General features: G+C 41.3%; 1 protein-coding gene across 1 annotated transcript; it reads left to right on the forward strand.

Moving 5' to 3' along the window:
• Positions 1-1,095: 1,095 nt before the first annotated feature.
• On the forward strand, positions 1,096-20,668 carry cracr2ab (calcium release activated channel regulator 2Ab). The gene is made up of 17 exons (XM_031582654.2): positions 1,096-1,396; positions 4,038-4,307; positions 6,261-6,372; positions 6,650-6,830; positions 7,051-7,197; positions 8,906-8,996; positions 9,298-9,390; positions 10,015-10,202; positions 11,239-11,310; positions 12,337-12,382; positions 12,482-12,567; positions 15,514-16,018; positions 16,166-16,304; positions 17,020-17,101; positions 18,828-19,044; positions 19,150-19,226; positions 19,868-20,668. The coding sequence occupies exons 2-17, from the start codon at positions 4,179-4,181 to the stop codon at positions 19,953-19,955; spliced, it is 2,253 nt and encodes a 750-aa protein (XP_031438514.1). The 5' UTR covers positions 1,096-1,396; positions 4,038-4,178; the 3' UTR covers positions 19,956-20,668.
• Positions 20,669-21,613: the final 945 nt, after the last annotated feature.

Genomic DNA, 21,613 nt, shown 5'->3' on the forward strand with positions numbered 1-21,613 from the left:
CAGACTAATTATGTGTTGCAATTATTCAGTATTGAGTAGTTACAGGTATTCAAATCAGCAAAATGATTAGGGTGCACAGCCTATTTTTCACATTTGATTTCATTTCACACAACTAAACACTGCTACACTAAATATATTTGTCTGGAAAACACCCCAGTACTCAGTGTTAACTAGAAAATGAACAATATACCACTGTGATCTTGTTTTGGTGAAGACAGACAGAGTAAATTATCATGCAGCCTCAGAGGAGTGCCAAAACTTTTTCATACAACAGTATGTAAAAGCAGGCGGCGTGCATATTAATATTTCGAAAACCAACGCGGTAAGTGGAACGAAGTGGGAGTGGCCGATAGCTAACATAAGTGCAAACGTAGCTTACTCCTGTAAAGTGTCACCGTAAACATTAATATTAATATATAGAAACACGTTTTCTTGCAGTGTTAAACGAGTCGTAGAAGTTGAAATAGACAAATATCTGTCTCGAAAACCGTTCGTTTGGGGAAGCTAATACATAACGTGAATCTATAAATAGACTTAGGATGTCGTTTTTGTTAACAAACTGGCTGATGATAACCATCATAACTTCGACATCCAAGAGGGCTCGAGGATGTTATGCACGCAAGTTGAGCCTAGTTGTCAGCTGTCAGAATGTTGGAGTTCGTTGGAAATGGCTCTACATTGGCCAGACATTCTCCAACTTTACCCGATCCGACCCGATCCGACTGAACATGTTAAACTCTTCCGACTGTACCCGACAAACGCCAACATTCTCCAACTAACACCAACTGCCGGCGCACACTGACCCGACCGTTGGTGTTTGTTGGCGTTAGTTGGAGAATGTTGGCGTTTGTCTGGGCAGTGTGCAAGCTGCTTTAGTTTTTCTTTAATATCTTAAAAAGTATGACGTTAACTTATAACATTCATGAGCATTGCACTGGGGTTGTTTAGTGGACACCTTACAATTCAATTGCATTCATTCACACCAGAGGGCCCTACTTTTAGCCGAAACACTCCAAACTTCCTTCCACCCCCGTCTTCATAAAGTGATTTTGATTGGTTTAGTCATTTCAAATGCCTAATGGTGTAATCGTTCCCTGTGACATTTCATTTGTATGTTGCATACAGTGGTGGAATTCGGAACACCTGTTAACCTGCCACTCACTGTAAGCAGGTTATTTTCCGTTTTCACAAGCCACTTTGAAAAAAATGTCGAAGCGGATTAGGTCCCCTCATGCGACCACCGCATGGTATCACATGCTAACTACATGACTTCACAAATAGGCACCCTACATGAAAATCCAGTGCCTTTCCTACAGGCAGTTCCCGTGTTCTGCTGTAACTCTACTCATCTCCGGTGGAAACCGAAGCCCAACCTGTGCTGTCCGATTTTGTTCAGGTAGGCTAACTTGTAGCCCATCTCTCATGCCCAACATCTAATTACGTGCAGTGTGCTTAATTAAGGGGAGGGTATGTCAATTTGTGGATAAAATCATATTTAAGATGTATCACCTTTCTATTACGCATGTAAGCAAATCAGCAACTACGTTCCTTAGAGGCATATTTTTGTTTGTTTGCTAATTGCCTAGATAAATTGTCCTCAACCAGATTTGGAAAACGGTTATTGCCTGTATCTAGATTACCCTAGATAACACTATGTGCTCCCTTTCTGCAGGTTAGTAACTTCCCCACTAAAATATTAAATAGAAAACTGCCAGTTGGCCTACATAACCGTTAAATCATATTTTGCTTTGGCAAAATTCAAAATAGCCTAATTGTGTTGGTCAAGCATGTTATTCAAGAAATCGTTCCTGGTGTTTTCTATTTGTAAAATGTATACATTTCCGGTAGCTGTAGTTGGCCTAGGATTGCACACAGTTTATAATTCCCAAACATCCAAGCAGCAGTGAGCATGATTCACAAATCACGAGTCTTTTGTGCTCTCAAGTGTTTTGTACGAATCTTACTCTAGGTTTAAATGCAGCCCTTAATCGTAATTTTAAAACAATGATTGTAAGTGAAAGGGAACAGTAGCCTAATTATGTATGAGTTATTGCATTGATTTGTAGAACTGAAAGATAAACTGAGTTGTCATTTTTGTAATAGTAATGTACTGATCCACTGCAGTGCTATTCGTTAAAAGAAGATGTGAGACAGTCAGTTTGTCAAGCTCATCTTGGATCGGGTTTGTTATTAAAATAAATCTTTATGCCGGTCCGGTCAAGTAAACCATTAGCATACTGTGATTAAGGTTGGGCACTGATTTTGGGACTCTGGTTGCATTGGAGCCTACTCTGGGTTTAAAGATCAGATGATTTTCTGTCCTTTATGCCAGAGATTAGGGAGAGCTGGTGTAGACCTGCCTCTCTTGATAAGTAATGTTTTTGCTGGTAATCCAGTACATCAAAGCAATACTATTCAACAATTTGCCACTTTCTGATAAAATAAATAAATAAATTAATAATACAAATATATTTTGATATATGGTCACATGAAGGACCACTACTTATCTGGGATATGTACTATGTAGTTTTGTTGTTCAGGTCAGAGCACCCTGCAAGCATGTAAGAAAAGCCTTCACAGCACTACATCACTAGCAGTTTGGCCAAAAGACTCCAGTTAACATGTTAGTAAACCCTTATCAGTAGCAGCTGCGCTGTTGGTGCTGTTTTTGCATTCTTTTTAGCTAGGTTTAGACCAAAAGAGTCCGGAGATATCTTTTTTATTCTTGATGAATCTGGAGCATATCTGGAGATTTGATATGCTTTATGCCAGGTAAAATACTGAGCCAGCACTTGCCTCATATCTACACTTTATGAAACATAACTTTATTTATCGATTGTAATGTTATGATTTCTTTATCTGTGTGGATTTCTGGAGTTAATACCAATGCCTGGTCAGATTGCCATGTTAAATTGCTGCATTGGAACTATTACTTCATTTTAAAACCCTAGGTTGGCCCAAATGGGTCCCATATAGGCAGGCCATTCTGAGCCCATTACTCATCACCCACTAGTGACCCACTTAGCACCCACATAGTCAGCCCATTTGGGTTTGCCCATGTGAAATGTAATGAACCCAACTGTGGGGCCTGATAATGTCTTAGCCCAAGATTACTGGGTACCCATGATGCCCAGGTATAACACACATGGGGCCCACACACACACACATGTTGGCTGGGCAGTGACTTTAACCCACACGGGGTTCACACACACATGTTGGCTGGGCAGTGACTTTAACCCACATGGGGCCACACATGGGGCCCACACACACACACATGTTGGCTGGGCAGTGACTTTAACCCACACGGGGTTCACACACACATGTTGGCTGGCAGTGACTTTAACCCACACTGGGCCTAAACACACATGGTGCCCACACACACATGTTCGCTGGCAGTGACTTTAAACCACATGAGGCCCACACACACATGTTGGCTGGGCAGTGACTTTGGCAAGGCACAGCGCATGTTGTTTCCCAAACATGCAGGGGAGTAAATGGGTAACAATGAAGTGTTCTCCCTTTGTTTGATGGAAAGATTACACAGATGAAGGTATTAGATAAAGAGGGTATTTAACTGATTTTTTTTTTTTTTTTTAAACAGATATTACTTGACTGCAATTCATCATCCTTTTGAAGCAGGCTAATTACAGTAGATGATGTGTGGACGGGCTGGGTGGCTACTGTCTTAGCAACATTGCATTTGGGTTCACTAAATAGGCTAGTCTGTTCGAGGAATAGCAATCCAATGTGGTTAATAGTAGTCTATGTGGTAGCTAGTTAAACTGGTGTGTGTGTGGTTGTGATTTAAAAAAAAAAAAAAAAAAAGTGTTTGCTTGATACCCCTGCTTGCCATTTAGGTTGTACCAACAGAATTGAAGTTGTATGTTATCATTGTAACAACATTAAACAAAATGGATACATCACAGTATATTTGAAAAAGGATTTTGATACGTTTTTCATGGTTATTTTGATATCACTGTCACAGTTCCTAACATGACTGCACGTCATTAAACATTCAGTAATGTTTTCCCTTATAGGTTGCCAGAACTGAGTTAAGAAGTCTGCTGCGTGAGGAGAAATGGACTGTGAGCTGCTAAGACTTCTGTCTTGGGGACACTAATTTTGGGGAAGAACCTTGTTCTTACTACACAAAGCATAAAGATTACAGAAGAGACGACATGGAAGACTTCACATATGTTCGAGAGACACGGGGCCACTGCAGAGGCTTGGATAAAAAGGAGACCCAGGAGTTCTTTCAGACATGTGACATTGAGGGCAAAGGATATGTCACACGCACAGACATGAGGGTAAGCACAAGATGGCTAGGGTTCCTCAGTTTCAGAGACATGAGGGTAAGCACAAGATGGCTAGGGTTCCTCAGTTTCACTGTTGTCTGCCTGTCCACCTTGCTTATAACTGAAAACATTCCAGAAATGATGTGTAGGCCATATTCCCTATTCTGTACACTGTTCAGAGCTTTGACCCTGATGTAGAAAACTAATTGGAGTGCATCAACTAAGGCCCTATGAAGGGCCAAGGGTATCAATCTGTGCATTCAACTTGCATAGGACCATGTGTACGCACAATCCCACTATTTGTGTATGGAGGTTTTTCCTCACATTTATCAAACACAACATACACCTATGCTCTTCATAAATCTGAGCGTAAGTCCAATTAGTGAACAATCATGTGGACGTGAATGTGCTTAACGTTTACTCCCACAATTATCCTAATATGAGGTGAGATCCCTTCAACTGGATTAGCACGGACATTTTCCATGTAAACCTCCCCACAAATCAACAAGGAATACTTTTAGTCAACGTTTACACTGGATAAAATTACCGCTGATTAGCAAACGTATTATAATTTGCCACTATGCAAATATATGCTTATATTATGTTTGTTTGTATAGTGGCACTCATTAAGATGTATTTGACATGAAGAGGGGGTATTTCTTTTCTACTTTCGGCCAAACACTTGGGGTATTTTACAGATCTGCATCATGGTTGCAGATTCTACATTCATATTTTTCATATGTTTAGCGTGCACATAATCTGGCATAATACTTCATAGTAATCCATTTCTGTTGAAGCAAAAGTGAGATGATCTATAGATTTTCATTACATTGTGTCTGTGCCCAGTTCAGTTCTCTCTTCCCAGTTCAGTTCTCTCTTCCCAGTTCAGTTCTGTCTTGACAGTTCTGAGACAGGGTCTCATGAGTTTTGTAAACAGCAAGTCTTTTTGGCTTCTTAGTCAAGCTTGGCTTTCTGTTGTCAAGCAAGCTCACACATAGCAACCAGTAATAGAGGGCTACAGGTCTTTAAAGCAGCACATCGAAAAGGCACTAAATTGGTCAGAATGACCCAGAGGAGGGTAACCTATTTTGTGAAATCCTGAGATATGAATGGAGCAGTGACGACTTTTGGTCTGCATCAAAGATTCTAGAGCGCTTTGTGGCGCTAATGTTTGGTCGGCATAGATGGAGATGTCCCCTCATGGCGTTCCAGGAAGTGGTTATTCATGAAGTAGGCTTAAAGCTATCTGAAAGCCAATGTATAGTCAAGGCAAAAAGAGCTGCTTGACAGATAATGATGTGAAAGAGAAAATTTGTGTCTCCTAGGGTATTGCAGAGCTTGTTGCACACATCTAATATTTTGAAAGGGCGCAGTATGGTACATGGTAAAGGCTGACAAAAAAATCAAGTTCATTACCATTATAATGTCATAATCGGATTTTAAATCCTCAAATATGGAAATTGGTATAACAATTGTATATTTATTTTATGAAGACAAAGTTTCATTTAATGCCCAAATGGTAATTTGCCTGTTTTTGTCTTGACTGCATTTTCTATTCAATAGACAAAATTGAGAAATCATGGAAAATGTCACATCCTCGGAGTGATTTCAGACTTTTGAAAGTCAGTGTGTATTTCATTCTCTTTCTGAAAGGTGCAGTCCTTGATTAGAATTCATAATATTTGAAGTAGAATCCAGGGAAATTCCTCCCAATCTCCTCCCAGTCCTCTAGCCGTCCTTCCAGTCCTGGCCCTGGAAGTGGGAATCAAAGTGGCTTGGACCGAGCGATACACTATTCTAGCTAATCAACACTTTACTTCAGGAGTACGGATGGGAGAGGTCCAGTCTCATTGGCTGCTGAGCTGAAATATCAACAAGCTTTTTGCTAGAGTCGAAGACTGTACCTTTTAATCCTGCTCATGAACAGCTTTCCCCACAGCGTGACCCTTTTTCTGTGTTCATCAGAGGCTTCATAAGGAGCTGCCTCTGAGTGAAGAGGAGCTAGAGAACGTCTTTGACTCACTGCATACAGACAGGAATGGCTATCTCACCCTGGGAGAGTTTTCTTCTGGTTTTAGTAAGTTTACATTCAAAATGAAAGTCTATGGCACACACTACATTTTGCACATCAGAAGTACCTTTGATTCTCTGAGCAATTAGTACACATCTATAAAAACGGTACAGTATGTTCTGATATTGTGTAGCTATCGATGAGCTTTGTGTAAAGTTATAGATTTTTTGTTTTTGTCATTAGCCTACATAAAGCTCACAAGAAAGGGGGACACTCATACTGTCAAGCCCAAGTTGAAGGAGTAGCAGTCTGTTGATAATAGTATGTATTGTCGGTATCTTAGGTGAGTTCCTGCGTGGCCGAAGGATCTTGAGGGTTGAGGATCAAGCTGCCAGCTCCTTGAAAGCTTCCGAAGCTATTTACCAGAACCAGTGGGATGATGTATCGATGGAGAACAAGGAGGAAGAGGATAGGCACTTCGGCATGCTGCTTGAGAGCCTAGGAGCCACCAATGTCTTTGAGGAGTGAGTTCTCCTGAATGCTACTTGTTAAATGAGAAATCCTCAGTAAACTCTATTAAATGTATCTTTTGACTTACATATATGACCTTTATTCTTGCTTCACGTGATGAGTTTATATTCTCACTTTATTGTTAGAAATGTTGCCAGGTGAAGTAATCTAGATTACACAAAAAGCTTTTACTTTTATCAACACTTCTATCTCAATCCCCTATGTACCGTTCAGTCCGGGTGACGTGCGCAGTCTTTGGGCGCAGCTGCGGAAGGATGAGCCTCACCTCCTGTACAACTTTGAGGAGTTTCTGGCTCGGGTCACCGACCAGATCAAAGATGCACAGCAAGAGAAGAAAGACATGGAAAGTGTTCTTCAAAGGTCAGGGTGCAGATCCATTGCATAGTGTCAGTTTTCTGTGAAGTTTTGTCATTTATAAATTCTTGAATCGATGCCTCATGCGATGCAAATTTTTGGTCAAATTCATTGAAATGTTCCTCGCAGCCCTCTAACTGTCCGTTCTGATTGTGAGCTCAATGTGCGTGGTGTTCCTAACTGCGCCATAAACAGTTCAAGCCAATCAACACATACAGAAGAGAGGCTGTTTGATTGGCTGTTGAGCTGAGAGATCAACAACCTTTCACAACATTTGTTTCTTTGTATCACATACAACCAACAATAAGGTAAATAAAACAAACAATGTGCTAGGCATATTTATAAAGATGTGTTGAAGATTTTAAAACACACTCTTGAGGAAAAGGTTCATCAAAATGCATGTCCCAATCAGGTGTGGAGATCTCATTTCGTTGTAGGGGGGGGACAATACACAGTCAAATTTCAGAGAGTAATTCCTGGGGGGGGACACAGGAAAATTGCAAATGATTTTCCAGGCCCCCTCCCCCCGCAACGGAGTTTTGCCATCTTTTTCACATGCGGATGACCCCGCCCCCTCCCCCCGCGACGAATTTTTGCCATCTTTTTCACATGCAGGGACGTAAAAACACAAATGTCTGTCAAGGCAAAACCCTCAGCTGATTTTGGAATCCCTGCTGGACGCATTTTTTTAGGTCTCGAAAAGAGGACATGTCCGGGTAGAATTGTATTTACAATGACTGTTGGGGGGGACAACTTTATGGTCGGGATCTCTGCCTATGGTCCCAATGTCCCACTTTAAACTAATTTTGCGTAGGCTTTTATAACACACTCCATAGTAATCAAGTAATCAAACACCTTGACACCAATGCCTGAGATATAGATATGCATCATACCAGCCACCCGCTGAAACATATTGTAGCTTGAAAGTTAATAGTCCAGGAATATGCAGAAGTCCAATAGCTTCAGTATAACTATGTTAAAAATACCTTCAACTGAGTGGTTCAATAATGTCAATGAATATTTTTGATTTAGGATAAAACATTGGTTTTTGTTCTATCACTGTATCTTTCACACCCACCACCTTTACTTACAGCCAGATCCAAAATAGTGCATTCTTGTAACATGCCTCTCAAACATAAGAATCCAGTGCTCAGTGTTAGTAGTTTATGCTAATACTCTGCAGAATGCTATTTTTCCATCCTTTTAAATGACCTGCTAATCCTTAAGTGTGGCTGACTAACATGCGATATCAGACTCTTATTTTGAATTAACTGACTGTTCAGACTGATTCAGACTGTTTTCTTGATTGTTTATTAATGTATCTATATATGAATTTAATTATTGCTTTCTTAATATTTACTCTTTTATTTACTTTGTATATTATTGCACTCTGGCATGAGATTATCATAAATCCTGGGGCTCTGGCATTGCTTAGCTGATTACACATTTAGTTCTCAGGTTGTTGGAATGTCAATGCTATACAGTGTAAGGTGAAAAGCTTTATTGTTCCCTGTGTGTGTCCGTGCGTGTGTGTGTGCGTGCGTGCGTGCGTGTGTGTGTGTGTGTGTGCGTGTTGAAGTTTTTTTTTGGCCATGGAACCTACAGAAACCTATAGAACAAAAGACATTTTCTTTTTCTTTGTAGTCTTTGTCAGCTGTTTTCCTTCAGAATGCACTGTCTACTAAATGGCTTTTCTCCATTCTGTTGAGTTTAGGAAGGCAGTTGTACATGACGGTGAAATCAAACGGTTGTATGAAGAGATGGAACAGCAGATTAAAACGGAGAAAGACAGAATTATCCTAAAGGTAAACATTACTTGCTTCTGCATCGGTAGAAACAGGCAATGATCTAAGTACATGCATTTTTTGTTATTTGATATTCTGGCAGAATGTCAAGACGGAAGGACTTTTGCAATCAAATGACTAGCTTAAGCAAGCTTCCTTCCTTCCTTCCTATTTTTGAAGCTGCATGTTACATTCTACAAACAGTCAAATGCAAGGCCCAAGGTCCCATGAGAAATTGCTGTGGAGGAAACATGTATGACGTTTGTCCTTTTTCCGATAATTGTACAGTGTTTAGCGGTTGATCAACCATCATCTTTTCCAGGACTCTGAGCGTCTGCTCTCCGGTCAGGACCTGCAGGAGCAGTTGAGCACCAAAGAGCAGGAGCTGGAGCAGATCTTCCACAAGCAGAGAAGGGTGAGTGTGTGTGCCAGACATGCATGCATACGGTCAGTCCATGCCCATAACCCTCTCAGTTTTTACAATGTTCACCCGTACTCCAGATATGGGCCACAGTTCAGAATCTAACACTATACGTTTAGCCAAAGTTTGAATTAAGCTAAAGGAAACGTGAATTAAAAAAAAAAACTCTCAAATAAAGTGTATACGCTTGCATGTCTTTCAGACAAGAAATATAAGAAAAAAATATGAAAATATTCAGAAATATAAAATAAATATAATAATCTGAACTGAGTTATGTGCATACATATGCTTCAATGTTGCTTCAATGTTGCTTCAATGTTGTAATTTAGAGCTATGGTGAAGGTCCTAAATGATCCAAATGGTGGATTTAGTAGAGACCTACATGTGAACTAAATATAAACACAATGTCAGCCTCCTAGGTAATAGCCAACACTGGCATTTCACCCTTTCTATGTTCACAAGATTTGGGACATCATGTATTCTTTTAGACCTGATGATTCTTCAACCAGACCAAAGATTTGCCATAGTTTTTTTCCTTGGGGTCAAAGTTAGTGTGTGTGTGTGTGTGTGTGTGTGTGTCTGTGTGTCTGTGTGTCTGTGTGTCTGTGTGTGTGTCAGTTGGAACGCCAGTGCCAAGAGTTGTCGAGTGAGCGCCAGGTGAGCCGTGTAGAGAGTGTGAAACTCAAGATGACTAACGAGGAGCTCCTGCACGACCTGAACCACACCACCCATGAGCTCACCATGGCCCAGGAGCAGCTCATGGTCCTCCAGAGGCAGGCCTCCAGACTGCAGCAGGAGAGAGAAATGTGAGGCGTTCGTCTTTCATTCCTCTCTCTCTTCCTCCATTCTTTATCTAAACGTTATTTCGGTCGATTATTCCTCCCCTTTCATAATACCAATTGGTATTGTATTTTATATTGTTGGAAAGCCTAATTAGTCACCTTTACAACTAGGTACAACTTGCAAGGATTGTACATTCGTGGAACGAGCAACACAGCTAACCGTGTGGGTAGCGGCCCAAAACATTTTGCCAAAATACCCTGCAATATTCTCCTGGTGGTATTAACCTTTTTTTTTTAGATTTATTTTTGGGCTTTTTATGCCTTTATTTTGGAGAGTACAGTGAAGTTATGACAGGAACAGGGCGGAGAAGAGGTGGGGAGAGGATTGGGAAATGACATCAGGCCAGACTTCAACCTGTGTCCCCGCGGGCAATGAAGCCCGTAAGTGGGGGGACGCATCGGCTTGCGCCACCGTGCCCCCCCTCACTCTCGTTTTGAGTTGCTTGGTGGATTGGATGATTGCACTCTCCCACAGTAATAAGGAAAAAAACAACACATATTGTTCATTTTTACACTTTATTCATTTTACACTGTCAGGGACCTCAGTAGCGTGTGGAAGATCCATACGCAGCCACAACAGCTTGGCACCTCCTCCTCATGCTGGTCACCAGCCTGGTCACACACTGCTGTGGGATGGCATCCCATTCCTCAACCAGGATTTGTCACAAGTCAGCCAACATGGTTGCGTTGGTCACTCTGGCACGCGAGTGAATACCACCAGGAGAATATTGCAGGGGATTTTGGCACATTTTCTTTGGGCCGCTACCCACACGGTTAGCTGTGTTGCTCATTCCACGAATGCACAATCCTTACAAGTTGTACCTCGTTGTAAAGGTGACTAATCAGGCTTTCCAACGATATAAAATACAATACCAATTGGTATTATTAAAGGGGAGGAATAATCGACCGAAATAACGTTTCCGAACTTTTTTTTGAGGAGTTTAGATCATGTTGTGTGTCATGTTCATTTTCACTTAAACCATAAATCTGCCTGTCACAGGGAGATGTACCGGGTCACAGAGGGACTGCAGAGAGAGAAGCAGAGCCTAATGAAACAGCTCGATCTTCTCAGGTAAACTTCATCTATCTTTCCATTCTTAAATACTTAAATGAGTCTTACACTCACATGTCATTTTTTTTTCAAGATTACATATATTTGCACCAAATGAACAAAAGGTCATTGATAGGCCTATCTATTTTTAGTAAACAGGACCATTCTGAATTCTCAATAACAATTTGTTGTTGCTGTTGTTAAAAGAGTAATATGTAATATACTGGCTAGTTGTTGACTAGTGAAGTAAATTATGTAATACACCACACTCCAAATAAAATTCAGTGTGGGGCAGCATATTGGTTTAACCAGAAAGTTGGTTTATCAACCCCAAGCTCCACTCCCTTGCGGGAGTAATCAAAAAGTTTGGCCAAGATGGCAAAGGCTAAGGCTATGTGTAGCAAGAAACATTTATTTGTCTGAAATATATCTTGCTGACCATTAGGGTCTACATCAACACCAATTGGTGATTATATGATTACATTAACTCACTCTAGGCAAATTGACCTCTGCAGATCTCCATTTAAGCACTTGAACTTAGGTAGTTGACAGGCTTACCGTTAAGGTTAACTTATGGGCTTGCTACTTCCTTGCTGTTTTCGCTACACTGACTCATTGTTCTTTCTTGAGGTAAAAGTGGTATTATGGGATGGATCAAAGTTAGCTTGCCAGCTTGAGCAGCCTATCTCTGCCATAGTGTACATTTGTGTTTTGCCCATTACATCAAAAATGTCATTTCTTAGTATTTATAGTATTTTTAGTTAATTTCTAAAAAAAACTGCAGATTATACCTTTAACAAAACAACAGTAACTGGTTACTGATTACTGTTTGCCTGAATTTCATCACTCACTCAGTCATAAAACCCAAAGCTAGGCGAATATAATCTATTATCTCTTTAATTTGATTGGCAAGGTTTATATTTTAAAACTCAAATTCATCGTCATTATGAAGAATTTCTGTTCCAACCTACTCTTACTATGTTTTTACTCCATAAGCACATACAGGAGATTGGTGCATCACCTTTTCTGTGTTTTCTCCCTAACTAGAGAGATGAATAAACATTTAAGAGACGAGAGGGATATATCTTTTCTGGTAAGTCATATGGACTTTTCACATTTCTCTCTTCTCTATTACAAAAGAAAACATTTTTTTTATCACTCAGCATAAACAATAACAATTCATGTTTCACAGAAACCTAAGCCTTCTATTAAGAAGACTCAGAAACTAAGCAGAATTCCTTCACTGAAACGTGCAAACCGGAGTCATTCTGTTAAGAGGTAATTATTGTACATCTGTATTGTATTGAACGTTTTTACAGTGGATACAAAAGTGTAAAAACTACACACACACGAAAACACCAAAAAAGTTCAACTGAAAACCAACAACAAAAAAAACCTTATAATAACCATTTGCATAGGTCAGTGGTTCTCAAAGTGGGGGGCGCGCCCCCCTGGGGGGGCGCGAACACTCTCCAGGGGGGGCGCGATGTCACAGACGGAGAAAGAAAAAAAAACCGCCGACCTGTCACTGGTTAGTGAAAGCTCCCTCAGTAGCGAAATGCAAGGGGCTGGACTGACCCAAACAAATCAAATACTGTTTTGCTCCTGATCCACCAATCAAAACGGAGTATTATCATTTCAACGCGAGTAGCACCTCCGCTTCCGAGTATAAAAACAAAACGCAGGCATGGAGGTAAGCGCTCACCCTGAGACGACACTTTGCAGAGTTTGTGCAATTTCTCTTGTTTCCTCTATCATTCAGATATTCATTGCTTTATAAACAGTATTTTTAAAGACTCACTCCTTCCTTAGTAATACCTTACTGCACTTGCAGTAGGTCTATTCGTAGCCTATTCTAAGGAGTAATTTGCTCCACAATCTTTTAGAAAAGCTCGTAGCCCCGAGAGCTAGCCTAGCTAGCTACCTTTTCCAACTACAGCTAGCCCTTTTCTCCTTAACGCCTAGCCTACCTTTACATTTTTTGATCATCCACCGCAACAAATAAAACACCAGCACTTGAATACTATTTTGTGCTGTCCCTGTCTACATTGTGTACAGTTCGTTTGGTTAGGAATCATTGCCTAGCACAGCCTTATCCATTGTTCGTGTGCAAGTCGTTCACAACCACACATACAAGAACACGACGTTGAAATTAGAACTTTATTAACTTCATACGCTGTATCAGCAAACAAACACAACATGGACAAGTTTCTGATTCGTAAAAGTCAGAAAGAGAAGCCTGTGGACTTCTTTAAACATAAACGTGATGGCCTCCAGCAACAACGAACCACCATGTCCAAGCATAGCACTATCTCCAAGCAGTGTCTGGAGCATCTTATGTAGTTGCTCATAGAATTGCTAAGCTTGGCAAACCCCATACAATTGCCGAAACACTGATTTTGCCGGCCACGCAACACGTTTAGAATAATGATAGGTATTGTGCTGAGTTTAGCTCCTATGTCAAATTACACTGTATCACGCCGAATATCAGAAATCAGTTTGGGTCCTATTTCAAAGAGGACTACCGTTCATTCGCCTGAGTTCGGGATCCATTTCTCTGCTCAGCAGATGAGCTGTCACTAGACATGAAAGAGCAGCTGAAGAGTGACAGTAGACTTAAGCATCTCCCCTCTTTCGTCATTCTTTTTTTTGTAAAGATCACAAGAGGCCCATAATAATAACAGTATCCTAATGATAGCAATAATACCACTTATTATTATTATGATAATAATAATAATACAATAATAATAATTGGTCGATAATCATTAATTATAATAATACCTACTATTACTGATAATAATAATAACAATAATAAAAATAAATAGTTATAATAATTGTCTGTATGGGCCTAACAATAACAATAGCCTAACCTTGACATGTCAGGCCTATCAATAACAATACACTATCTATCTATCTATCTATATATGGTGGTGTAGTTGAGGGCGGTGGCGGCGGGCCGCGGGTGGATGGGGGGGCCCCAACTACCCCTAACCAGCTTTGGGGGGGCCCAGCTTGCAAAAGTTTGAGAACCCCTGGCATAGGTGTAATACCCTTAGTTAGTACTTAGTTGAATAATCTTTTGATTTTATCACAGCTCTCAATCTTTTTGAGTAAGAGACTGTCAGCTTGACGAATCTTAACTTACTATTCTTCCCTTCAAACAAGTTCTACATCCACAGTGTGAGGGCATTTGTTGTGCACAGCTCTCTTTTAGACGCCCTACAGATCTAGGGTCTAGGCTCTCTTCTAGACGCCCCACAGATCTAGGGTCTAGGGTCTAGGCTCTCTTCTAGACGCCCTACAGATCTAGGGTCTAGGCTCTAGGCTCTCTTTTAGACGCCCCACAGATCTAGGGTCTAGGCTCTCTTCTAGACGCCCCACAGATCTAGGGTCTAGGCTCTCTTCTAGACGCCCCACAGATCTAGGGTCTAGGTCTAGGCTCTGGCTGGGCCATTCCAAAACATTGATCTTCTTTTGATGACTTAAGTCATAGTTCTGGCTGAAGAAAGGAAAGCTCTAAGCATGACGCTGCCACCACCATGTTTCCTCATGGGTATGGTGTTCTTTTGGTGATGTGCTGTACTGTTTCTACGCCAAACACACCCTTGGTTATTATGACCAAAAGGTTTAACCTTGGCCTCACTAACCCAACTTTCCACATAATTATGGGATATTTGCAGAATTTCCCCAATTTTTCCATGAGGGAAGGCTTCAGTCTTGCCACCCTACCCCATATCCCAGACATATGAAGAATACAGGAGATGATTGCTCATGTAGAGGGCAGACAGTACTTGTCCGAATATTTATTCTACAGCTCCTCCAATGTTGCCTAGGGCTCTTAAAGGCCACCCTTAGCAATGGCAATGATCTCCTTGTCTTCTCATCAATTTGAGGGATGTCATGTTCTTGGTAATGGTGATGGCAGGACATATTCTCTCCACTTCACTCCACTTATGGTTGTCCTCACAGTGCTCCAAGTGCACTCATGTTATTCTAAGTTTTACATTTTGTGTTTCCCGGAAAAGTTATAATTTGTTTCAGATGTGGATTTTTAAAAACTTCTATTTCACTTTAAAGGAGGAAAAAGTTCGGAAATTATCTACCTTGATTTCATTTTTTTAACTTAACACTAAAACCTGCCATTTTAACCGGTATAGGTATAGACTTCTTCTGTGCACTGTGTATACCTCATGTTTCATCATGTGTGTTTCACCCAAACTGCAGCGAGGGAGCCACAGAAGAGGAGATGGGACAGCGTGTGCGTGTGCCCAGTTACAGTGCCGGCTCAAGGGTTGGTGGGAGAACGGAGAACGATGGAACGAAGGAGGTGCAAGGGGTCCATGCTGAAGCACGGATGGTTGAGCGTCCTGATGCTGGGGGAGAGGGTCTAGATGCTCCTCCCGGGGGCTGGCCCCTGCGCAGGGTCATTTCCATCGAGGAGGATCACTTGGCTCACCTGCTGCAGGGGGAGACCCCACCTCTGCTACATCAGCTCAGTGAGGAAGACGAGGACGAGGTGCAGCAGCAGGAGGGGAGGGACGAAGAGGAAGGAAACACAGACTTGGACTTAAGTAGCATTGACCCGGCTGAAACACAGCAGCTGTCCCACCGTCCAGCCATTGTACCCATTGATGCACCTACACGGAACAGCAGCAAGAAGTCCAGATGGGCTGGCAATGCACCCTCAAGTACCCGTGGGCAGCCAGTTGGGAAGGAGACATACCAGCAGGTTTAAGGATTTGAAAGCTTGTGTGTGTGATTTAGTTCTCTGGAGAAGTCTGTATGGTGTTACGAGTGTCATCTCAGTGACCTTGTATTGCCTTAGTGTGAAATTATAGGGTGAAATGGTCGGTAAATGATTTTGTCTTTTCCTCAGGTGCAAATGGAGGGTGCTCTGGTGGTCCCGGACCGCCTGTTTAAGGTCATCCTGGTGGGTAACTCTAGTGTTGGTAAGACTGCCCTACTGCGTCGCTTCTGCGAGGGCCGCTTCCAAAGGGCCACCTCAGCCACCGTGGGTGAGTACCAGCTGGCATGTCCAATAAACATTATAGGAAATATAGGCAGAAAGGATGGTGAATGTTACATAATATAATATATATATAAATCTTTATTTCAGACGCCAAGTTCCATATAAAATAACAGACATACAACTATAAAAAAGAGAGAAAAACAAGAAGATACAACATACATAATACAGTTCAATGGCACTACCATTACCCCCAACCAGACTGGGTGGTGCTCTGGCCTCGGCCCATGAGAGGTCCAACATCAATGAATTACAGCTACCCCCTCGTGTGACTGCACGGCTACCCCCTCGTGTGACTGCACGGCTACCCTCTTGTGTGACTGCACGGCTACCCCTTCCCTATAAGGCAGCAAAGGAATGTGATTTCACAAGCCCTCTGCTGCTTACAAAGACAAAGGCCACAAAATATCCATGAATTCAGTTCACTCTAAAATGGCTCTCAAACACACAGATAGATAGACTGATAGATAGATAGATACTTTTTGAGGTAGGTTTTCATGGGCAATCAGGTTTCAGGTTATCATCGGCCAATTCATTTTGGTAGTATACGGTCACGTCTGGGAAGGCCCAAGCTTTCATATCACCAAAACACGCAGTGCCAGTGCCAACTTGCCTTCCAGGTAGTTAGCTCGCTAGTTTTAGACTAAAACTCCTTACTGCTGCTATCGTTAAGACTTAACCTTTGTTTCTCTTCTCTCTGAAAGGGGTAGACTACAGTGTGAGGACTCTTAATCTGGGAGACATGAATGTTGCTTTGCAACTGTGGGATACTGCTGGACAAGAAAGGTAAGTAGTCTTTTAGTAGAGTAAGATGATTTAACAATGCTTTGTCACATCATGCATGCCTATTTGGGCAAAGGTTGGCAAGATTACACAGGCAAATTGGCTTTTACCTTGCTTTTCACTGAAGGTGCACGTACTTGATGAGAGGACACATCAGTAATAATTGTACGTAGAAAGAGAAGAATCAAGTAAAATCAATCCCAAATCTGTGCCCTCTAGTTTTATCTGCCAGATAAAAATATATTATTTTTGGAAGCGAGAGAGAAAATTGCAAAGCATGCATACTACTTCAGGTACCATACTCACTTGGACAGCACCAGTGATGTAGGCAGTGTGGCATCATTTAGCATGAATGTCATTGAATTTGGACAAGTTACAATATCAGTGTCCACTGGGGTTGCTAGCAATCAAAAGTATTTGTTTAAAAGAATATGAAAAGTGAAGTGCACAATAGTGTGTGTGTGTGTGTGTGTGTGTGTCTGTGTGTGTGTGTGTGTGTTTGAGGGTATGCAAACATGTGAGCTCAGATGTCTGGACCACAAAGAAAAGAAAGCGTGTACATTTCTTTGTTCTGCCTTTGTATGTTGTGCATGCTTAATTGTGCACGAGCATGAGTATCCCTGCTAGGTCAGAAACAAATGAGTGTGTGAAGCGGGAGGTTTAGAGGACGAGTAGAGGTCATGAGAATGCAGAAGACTGTCAGGTGCCATTAGCTGAATTTAACAAAAAAAAATATATTAGAATTGCAGAGTAAACCTTTAATTTTTAAAAAAAATAATACTCACTTATACAACAAGTGAGTACACCCCTGTGCAATATCACTTAATTGTCAGGTGTCAAAATTGCATCACCTCTTAATAATTGCATTATTTCTTAGTTGACAAGTAGAGTATTTCCTCTCATGCACAATCAAAAACAAATACTTTAGAAATACTATATTGAAAATACATACATCATATATAAATAGACATATCGATCAGCGGGGAACCAGGTAAACTCTACTATCAAGTTGTTCAACTACCGTATTCCACAGTGGTTGCGATAGTCGGTAACTTCCAAAAGAGACAGATGAGTTCCACTCAGCATTCAGCCTTTTACTTTCAAAATCAAACCTCACTTCTTGTGCCACTTTTATTAATATTATTAATTATTATTATTACGCTCTTTACGCTTTTCTAATTTAGTTAAGGGGTGAGGTTGTAACGATGACCAGGATACTCCCTTTTTGTTTTGGGGATGGGCTGCAAGTGGCATGAAATCATGTATACGATAAATATGAAAAATGAGATTATTGGTGTCATTAATTTGTGTCTCCTTCAATATTGATTGATATTTCTGTTACATTACCCTTAATCCAGGAAAATAGACCTCCGTAGATCTTCATTTAAGCACTCTAGACTAATCATTAATGTTAACCGAGGTTTGTTACTCCAGGATAGCCAAGCAGTATTCACTACAGTGACTCACCATCTTCAGGTACAAAGTGGTATTGCAACAGAGGCGGGACTGCAGCTAGCTGGTTAGCACGCTACCTTTAGTAGATATCTCGACAAAATAGTACTCAGCGCCAAGAGATAGTCCAGCTGGACTGAATTCACATGAACCCACTGACTAACATTACATCTAGAGAATGACTTTAATGCTGTGCCCTTGTGCAATTGAACAGATACCGCAGCATCACTAAGCAGTTTTAATAACTTGACTGCTATGTCCTTGTGCAATTGAACAGATACCGCAGCATCACTAAGCAGTTTTTCCGAAGAGTTGATGGAGTGGTGATCATCTATGACATCACAGTGGAGGAGTCTTTCCAAGCTGTGCAACTGTGGCTTAGCAACATACAGGAGGCGGTGGGCGACGACATCCCCATCATGGTCCTTGGCAACAAGATGGACGCAGAGAGTGAAAGAGAAGTCCCACTGAAGGAGGGCCAGAGGCTGGCAGAGGTGTGGCTGGCAGCAGCAGCACACATGCACACAAGCATGCACATTTGTATAATGGGTTGCTGTTAATGGATGGATGGATATTAATATATTATTTTTCTCCATCAGGACTCTCATCTGATATTCTATGAAGTCAGCGCATTCTCAGGATACAATATTATGGAGTCATTGACTCACCTGGCCAGGTGAGTGGACCAGAGACCAGGCTAGGAACAACCGTTTGCCTGACTGTCCTAAATAAGTAGACCAGAGACCAGGCCAGGAACAACCGTTTGCCTGAGTGCCCTAAATAACAGATTGTATGCAGTTTATTTATTGCCTGCTGAATATAACACTGGGCGTTAAATTGTTTGGGAATTCATTTCTAACTTTGGATAGTGTGCAGAATCTGAGTGGTCTTGTGTTTGTATGTGCATGCCTTCATGTCCAATCACATCGCTCCAACTAAAGCTCCTCTCTGAGTGGGCCTGTGTTTGTATGTGCATGCCTTCATGTCCAATCACATCGCTCCAACTAAAGCTCCTCTCTGAGTGGGCCTGTGTTTGTATGTGCATGCCTTCATGTCCAATCACATCGCTCCAACTAAAGCTCTTCTCTGAGTGGGCCTGTGTTTGTATGTGCATGCCTGTATGTCCAATCACATCGCTCCAACTAAAGCTCTTCTCTGAGTGGGCCTGTGTTTGTATGTGCATGCCTGTATGTCCAATCACATCGCTCCAACTAAAGCTCTTCTCTGAGTGGGCCTGTGTTTGTATGTGCATGCCTGTATGTCCAATCACATCGCTCCAACTAAAGCTCCTCTCTGACACACTTGCTTGTTTTTCAGAGTACTGAGGGACACTGAGGACCACGAGAAGGACATGACCGTTCAGCTGTCCGTCCACCATGTGAAGAAAAGATCTTGCTGCAAGTAATCGTCACTGCGTAACCCTGGAAGTAATTCAGTGACACCAGCCCCCCGTTTCCACAGTGTTGGCCCTGTACCATAACTTCTGCAATTTGCTCTAACATGCTAGATATCAGCTTCTGGGCCAAATCCTGATCCAGGAACTTTGGCCTGAGCTGCAAGCACCAGAGATAGTGTTCCTGATGCGTTTACACTATCGGCCATGAAACTAATGGCAAAAATGGCTGCCATACGAGACACTGTACAGCATTCCATGGACAGACAAACTAAACAGAGCAAAACCACCAGCAATGCACCTGAAAATGAATCCAATCCCTAAATATCTGGTAATGATGTAAATAAGGTTAGTTATCTACCATATAGGTTAAATGGCTCCATTTTGCTAACTAGCATGGTCCTCGTCTTGGACCTGTTGCCCTAACTGTTGAGCTGGGCTTGTTGCTAGGGTTTGGGTTGCTGGTTGGGGTTACTGGTTAAGCCCTGGTTAAGCCTCTGCCAGCACAATATAAATGCTCCTCGGGCCAGGAACTCATTTCAGGCACCAGGGTTGGCCCAGGGTTGGCCCAGGGTGTAAACAGAGCTACTGTGGTGGCTCTTTGATCAGTTAGTAGACCCCTAACAGCCCTGTATCCAGAGTCACAGCATCATAGTATGCATAGCGACGGGGTCTTTTTTATTGTGCTCTTGATCGTAAACAAAGGACTGAGTTGGCATTGTTAGCATTGTTAGCATTTTGTTGAATACACTTAATCACACTCTGTTGTCACACTCTGTTATGGCTATTACTTCAGGTAATTATTATAGTTTTAACCGTTAAATACAAAACTTAATTATTTTTTAATTTTTTTTAGAATTACCATGATTTACAAAACCTATGCAAACGGTTTGTCTCGTGAAAAGAAAGATGTTGCTACCGCTACGGTAAAGCAGAAAAAGAGTGGACTACATTGTGTCACTTGCCTCATGCAACATGTGGGACTCTAGAGTTGGTCTGTTACCATGGATACCACTCTGAAGTCACACGCCACGGCGGCAAATCCTTTGGTAATCCATGTGTTTACTTAACCTGACTTCATGGTTGTTGTGAGAATGCTTGATCAGTCTAGCTAGCTTCGGTTATTTTGGAGATTTCAACGTTGTATGGTATTCGGAGATGTATTGAATTTCATTGAAAATGGAGATGGTGAGGTTTAAGCCGTTATACATTGAATGATAAGAGACCGAATGATTCAGGAAAGACATTTTGTGGCCATAATGATATACCTTAGGAGTCATGTGTAAACCTCATGTGAATGCATTTAATTGTACATGGATAACGAAAAGCCTTAATGCAAATCAGAACTAATGACAAATCATTTCATTGAGTGTAACATTAGAGGAGCCGTTAGATATTTAATTGTTCACATTTTTTAAATGTCATAATAATACTAATTCATGAATAAGTCAAATACTTTAGGATTTGACAATGATGTAAATCAGATAATATGTCAAAAGCTTATAACATTCTAGCATAGCATTCTAGTAAAGAGTTTAATTATATTTGTTTTTATGTTGCAGACTTTTTGGGCATTTATTGTTTCTGGCCCTCTAAATCTAAGGAAATTCATAAAACTGTCAAATGTTAAATAAAAGCACGGCCAGAAGAATTCTCATGAGTATTGGAAG

This window comes from Clupea harengus, chromosome 16 (assembly GCF_900700415.2).
Source record: "Clupea harengus chromosome 16, Ch_v2.0.2, whole genome shotgun sequence".
NCBI classification, from domain to species: Eukaryota; Metazoa; Chordata; class Actinopteri; order Clupeiformes; family Clupeidae; genus Clupea; species Clupea harengus.